We start from the raw sequence: 6770 nt of genomic DNA on the forward strand, positions 1-6770 counted from the left end.
AAAATTATGCTACTTTAAGCTAATTTTTACTTTTCCTCCATTCTCCTAAAATACATATGGAAAAATTTATCTAAACATGCTTTAACTCTAAATCTATCATTTTTAAGTAATTGGCATCTAGGATGTGATTTGCCAATTGCCACCAATATATAGAAATTCCTCTCCTATAGATTGTTACCTCTTCACCAATATATAGAAATTAAAATGGTACTCATCACATACGCGGGTCACGGATTAGGGACGCCCGCGTGTTAGTGTGTGTTTGGTTAGAAAAATTCCTTCTGCAATTGGTGTCTCGGAATGTACAATGATTATTTTGAAACTTTCTAATGTTAATCCAAACACACTTTATCCCTAACTGATTTACATTATTATATGGAGCTTTTATTGAATGTGAACAAGAAAGTGCTCTAACAGCTACAACTTAATTATCATCTTTTTTATTGAAAAGATTTCAAAAATCTGTCTTAATTCTTCAGAAATAGTTCAAAAGCTCTTCCTATATACAAAACCAAATCTAGTTATTAACATCAGACTAAATATGTTGTATTTGTTTTTTTATCTTATTTTTTTGTTTAGTTTTTTTTATAAAAGTTTAATTTTTTATTTATCTTGTTTTTATTAATTCAGTTTAGTTATTTATCTTTTAAAAAATTATTTTAGTCATTTATTTTATTTTTTGTTTGATTTAATTTTTGAAGTTAATTTCGTTAATTATTTAAAAATAAACTTTTTGTTAAAAATGAAGTGGGAGGGAAAGAAGAGAAAATTTAACAAAAAAAATTATTTTTAAATGATTAACCAAGTCAATCTTAAATAAAATGAAAGATCAAATTAAAAAAAAAAGATAAAAGATTAAATAAAAAAAAGACTAAATAAATTTTTTCAAAAGATAAAAAATTAAATTAACAAAAAAAATAGAGAATAAAATTGATATTTAAAAAAAAAATCAAACTGAAAAAAATAAATAAAGGACCAAATATTTTATTTAACCTTCATATTGTTGCCGCCCTTATTATGACCTTAACCTAAACCAGCTTTATGTGACGTTCAATAGAAAGGGAATTTAGCACAGGTACTCAGACAAGAACACACGCATGCTTTGGACACAAGTGGTGGAAACTGGGAGTCAAATTACTGAATAAATTGTGATGGTTGTGTTTATCTTCCCTCTTGATCACTACAGTAATTTCTGATTTGCTCAGATAATGGAGATATCAAATTTATACCATCAATTGGGTTCATTACGATTATCGTTCCCCGTTGTCAAAACCATTGAAAATTGAGCCAAATTAGTCGACGAAATTTCAGACTTGAATTGAATGTAACAAATATGTTAATAGCTTTATCCTTCACGTACTAAGCCACCTATCGCTTTCCTAATTCATGTCTTATTTCCTACCAAAATTGGAGTTTTAATAACCGTACAATGAATGGTTATTAAGAGTTTTGTCCTATATTACAGCAAGATGAAAGTAACAAATGATAACCAACAAAATGAAAGTAACACTAACAGATGATTACCAACAAAGGTTGGCGACATGAGGAACCTTCATTCTTAACGCTCATTCAGGAATCCATAGTCAAGCCATGTTTAGCAAGCAGGTCTGCAACTTGGTTAGACATGCATCCACATCAAATTCCCTTGACCCTTATGAATATTCTGAATTGCAATCACCAAGGCATAACAAGGGTGCGTTCGACACCTAGTAGTAGTGATATAATCCAGTGCTCCTGTAGAAACTGGAAAAACACTTCTGGGCATATTATTAATTAAATGGATTTTTTCCTCTCTATTGTGTTGCTTTGTACGATCTTCCATGTTGATTTATATAAGGGGTACAACTGTGCAACCATACTTTAGAGGATTACTATAGCTATATATTTTTTTGGTTGAATTAACTATATTTTAATTATGAAATGTGATATTAATATCAATTTACCATATTCTAGAGATGCAAAACTTTCTTGATATTGGTGGCCTTAAGAAACCGTCACCTGAGAAAAAAAGATGCGTAATAGTAAAGGGAAAAAAGAAAGCACTCAAAGACACAAGGAATCAAACCTGTTCGGTTGAAACAGAGTAAGTTACAGTTTGAAGTTTTCAATCTTTTGAAATGATGCCTGAATTGAAAGAGCTATGTAGTTCTTGGTGAAATGTCCATTTCAAATAAGGAAGAAAGAGGGGAGAGCTGTGAAAAAGACTACTTTATTTTCGTTTACAAAACAATTGAAAGCAATTCATTTTGGTGTGAAGGATCAGTCATTTCATTGTGTATGGAAAGGTTACTAGAACGAAGTATTTTTTATTGAAATAAATTTTTTGAATCATTTTAAGAAGAGTATTGCTATTTGAATTTGAGCAGTTTTTTTTAATTTAAATAATAAATATTGTGTTTTATTTAATATTTTATTTTCAACAATTATAAAAATTACGATAATTTAAAAATGAATTGACTTTGTCCAATTATTGGAACGCAGGTTTAAAGAAATATGAATTTAATATGAAAGTTAAATTAATTTGCATGTGTTGCTCAATTATTTGATAAAATTTAACTAAGTACTTAATATTTTTTTCAATTGAGTCTTTGAATTAACTTGTATTTTTTTTAATTAGGTTTTTTCATTTAATTATAGTTATAAAAAAATAACTACAAAACTTAATTAGTTCCTAAATCTAACATTGTTACCTTTGCAGGTTTGGATTGAGTATTTTTACTTCTACTAGTTTTGAACACAATATTTTTAACCTGGTTAATAATTTGACCAATATTCTCACCTTTATATGTTCACTCAATCCGAACATTCTTTCATAAATCTCTCTAAGTTTCACCCTTACAACAGTCTTACTACAGATTCACACAAGTGACTCACACGGATAATTTTTCATAATAGTAGTTAGATAAGTTCCATGTAATTAACAAATAAGAATAAATTATACTGATACCTTCTAAATTTCAAATTAAACACAATCGCTTGTTTTTTCAACATTTACAAGAAACTTCCCATTTGAAACACTATCGTTTTAGTAAATAGTTAATTTGAATAAATAATCAATTTCATCTTCAAAATATTGAGACACTGTTATTTTAGTCCCTAAAACTAATAAAATTCAACAAATATTCTTGAAAGTGCAATCTAACGCTCACTTTAGTCTAAAATTAAAAATAAAAAAAAAAGCTGTAACTTAAATGATAACATTAACATATTATTAAGGACTAAAATGATAATACATAATTAAGATTAAAGATTTATTTGATAGCATGAGGACTTTTTTTTTTTTTCTGAAGCAGATAGCAAGAGGACTTATTTTGTATTTTCTTATTTTGATAGCTGTTTATATTATGAAGGATTAAAAGATGATTTATCCTTTAAAGTTTATTTTGAAGGTTTTTTCGCGCGAGCAATTCTTCAAGGGGTGGGATAGTGATGCAACCAAAGAAGCAATTCCTCAATCACATACACGAGTTTCTCAACAAGAACGAAACGCCACAAAAAAGTCGAATTCCTATTCTTTGTATTAGGCACAGGCGTGACTCGTGAAGGCTCAAGGACATAATAATCTACAGAAGGAACAAAATAAAGAGCAAAGGCAGCAATGAAAGAAAAGAAAAAGGTGAAAGTAACTTTCAACAAATTGAAACACAAACATGAGAGAATCAATTAACCTTCATGCATATCGAATCATCCGTTGTTGATTCTCTTTTTATATCCTCAATCACAATTCTGGGCGACAGAGAGAAAGATCTTATCAACAACTCAAAGTTCCTGAACAAAAACGAGAATCAGACATCATTCAAGCACTAGCAGGTGCGGAATTCTGGGAGGAATTCCAGAAGATATCCTTAAGCGCAGGGCGAAGCTGTTTGCTGCAGAACTGGTTATACTCCAAGGTATCCCCATTGTCCTTCTTGACCTCCACCACCATAAACGACGGCGTCACGGCGTAGATATCCGCGGCAATCGCCAGCTTCCCCTTCCTCCCACGCTCCTGACCCTGAAGCCTCACCTTGGTCTCGCTACTCCTGACGTCGAACTTCCCGGCCTTGGCCACCTCCTCCAGCCGCGAAATGACGGTGCTGGGCGTCCCCGCGGTGGCGAACCTCATCTCCTCCCTCCTCTTGTCCTCGAACAAGGGCGACAAATTGAACCCCTCCGACAAGGAAATTATGTGGAAAGCATTGATGGTCTCCAGCTGGCTCTCAATCTTCTCCTCCTCCAAATCCACCTTTTCGGCAGCAAGCTTCCTCGGCACCGGTTTCTTAAACCAAGAAGACTCCATCACTTTGGAAATACTAATCCTTGTATTGGGATTGGGGTCGAGAAGCTTGGTGACAAGCTTCCTGGCATCAAGAGAGAACCAGGGTGGACACTTGAAGTCCCCTCTGTAAATTTTTTTATACATGGCAACCAAATTATCATCCTGAAAGGGTAAAAAGCCTGCGAGGAGAACGTAGAGGATTACACCACATGACCATATATCAGCCTTGGCACCGTCATAGCCTTTTTTCGCTATCACTTCAGGCGACACGTACGCAGGCGTGCCGCACGTGGTGTGTAACAGCCCGTCCTCCTTGAGGTGTTCGGAGAAAGCGGTGAGTCCGAAGTCGGAGACTTTGAGGTTGCCGTGTTCGTCCAGGAGGAGGTTTTCCGGCTTGAGGTCGCGGTGGTAGACGCCGCGGCTGTGGCAGAAGTCGACGGCGGAGATTAACTGCTGGAAGTAGAGTCTTGCCACGTCCTCCTTTAAGCGGCCTTTAGAGACCTTGTTGAAGAGCTCTCCGCCGCGGACGAGTTCCATGGCAATATAGATCTTGGACTTGCTGGCCATGACTTCGTGGAGTTCGACGATGTTTTGGTGCTTCACCATCTTCATCACCGAGATCTCCCTCTTCACCTGCTCCATCATTCCGACCTTTATCACCTTTTCTTTTCCCACCACCTTCATGGCCACGTGCTGCCCTGTATTCAGGTTCCGCGCGTGGTACACCTTGGCGAACGTTCCGTGCCCCAGCACACGACCAAGCTCGTACTTGCCGTGCAGCAACGTCGACTGTCCCTCACTATTATTGCCTTTCTCTTTCTCACTCATCTTAACGCTCAGAATTGGGAATGTGGGAGAATGAAACCGAGTGCTATTACTACCCGTCTTCGACGTGTTTGCGGTGGCAATTTCTGCCGGAGCTTCTGCGTTTGGCAGGGCCACCTGCCTCAGAAGGACTCAGCCAATGACGAATTCTCATTTCTCTGCATTCCTCACTCGCCACTTGCCTTTCTTTTCCAGCAAGCTTAATGGCCCAAGGTTTCCTTCTTTTATAGAGCGGATTTCGTTAATCAACGGTGGATCAGATCGACACGTGTATGGACCATCCTCAGCCTCCATCACGGACTCGTCTTTTTCTAATCGCCGACTGGGTTCTGCACATCCAACCATGCCCGTTGGATTGGATCCATCCTATCTACACTTATCGGTTCAGTTTGTCTTCTGTTTTTATTCTCTAAACAAGAAATGAAAATAAATTATTTCTTTAATGATTATGAATCAATGTATCTAAATTAAATTAATACCTTAATTACATGCAACACAAATAGTGTGTATACAGACATAAATAGAGGCAAAGTTGAGAGATTGTTTTGATTTGATTTTAAAAATTTTTTTGTTTGATGTATATTTTTCAAATGTCAATTTAATTATTAATTTTCCTGATATTAAAGCATACTCCTTAATTGCATCATGCATGCGACACCAATGCTTGTGGGGTAGGGTCCTCCAATTATGGTATGGCGCGTGGAGGATGAGTGGGGCATGTAGGGTGGGCCCTGCCTCTGGCTGTGTGGCTGTAATGAACCAGTTAGGACTTCGATGGTCAGTTTTTTATTTTATTGACCTCACGATTACGAATATCATCATCTTCATCCATAACAATCAATATATATATATATATATATGATTTTGGTCCCCGCGTCTCAGGAAATTATTATTTCTACGTACAAAACAAATGAGTTAAATTAACATTTGGTCATTACACCAACACCATAGAAAAACAATTAATCAAAGTAAGTGTTAAAAGAGACAATATTCATATCTACCATCTCTATATCTTAAAAATAATTGTTATTCTTTTTATAGAAATCTTAAAAGAATTCATATTCAGTTATTATTTGACATATTTTTATGCACAATTAAGAAAACTGATTTAGCATATTTATGTTTTAGCAGTCAAAATGACTGACCGACCTTAATATAGATTTGAGTCAAATAAAATCATTAAATAATAAACTACTTTATTAAATTTTAATACAATCATATTTTTAAGTCTTAAAGTACATACTAGTATTCTTTTATCTGTTTCACTTTTTATATGATTGAAAAAATATTCTAAATTAATTGATATTTTAGAAAATCAACCCAGCATTAATTTTTTTTATGAAGAATCTTTAATGGGAGTAATTTTTATTGTATAATAAATGAGAAAAAAGTATAATAATTAAAGATATAAAGAGTGTATTAAGAGGTCACACAATACTATTTTATATTTATTTTTAAAAAATATTATTTATATTAAGAGTAGTATTTCCTCTAAACTCATATAAATAAAAAATTATTTTATATGTTGGATTTAAATATAAACAAATATAAATAATTTTATTTTTATTTAATGATATAATATATTTTGTATACTAAAAAATGTTAAACATGTTATAACTCAATTTTAGTTTTATGTTTTCGTGCTTATACTTTAACATTGGCCGAAAATAACCACAGGATATAT

The 6770-nt window shown here is 33.8% G+C and overlaps 1 protein-coding gene across 1 annotated transcript; it reads right to left on the bottom strand.

Annotated features, from left to right (window-relative positions):
• Positions 1–3599: 3599 nt before the first annotated feature.
• On the bottom strand, positions 3600–5466 carry LOC100781111 (CBL-interacting serine/threonine-protein kinase 6). Its single transcript, XM_003519095.5, has one exon. It carries the CDS (start codon positions 5087–5089, stop codon positions 3797–3799), a length of 1293 nt encoding a protein of 430 aa, XP_003519143.1. The 5' UTR covers positions 5090–5466; the 3' UTR covers positions 3600–3796.
• Positions 5467–6770: the final 1304 nt, after the last annotated feature.

The sequence above is a fragment of the Glycine max genome, chromosome 2 (genome assembly GCF_000004515.6).
Source record: "Glycine max cultivar Williams 82 chromosome 2, Glycine_max_v4.0, whole genome shotgun sequence".
Lineage (NCBI taxonomy): Eukaryota > Viridiplantae > Streptophyta > Magnoliopsida > Fabales > Fabaceae > Glycine > Glycine max.

Excerpts from the sequence above, each read along its gene's own strand:
- LOC100781111 (XM_003519095.5), bottom strand. The coding sequence starts at position 5,089 with ATGAGTGAGAAAGAGAAAGGCAATAATAGTGAGGGACAGTCGACGTTG.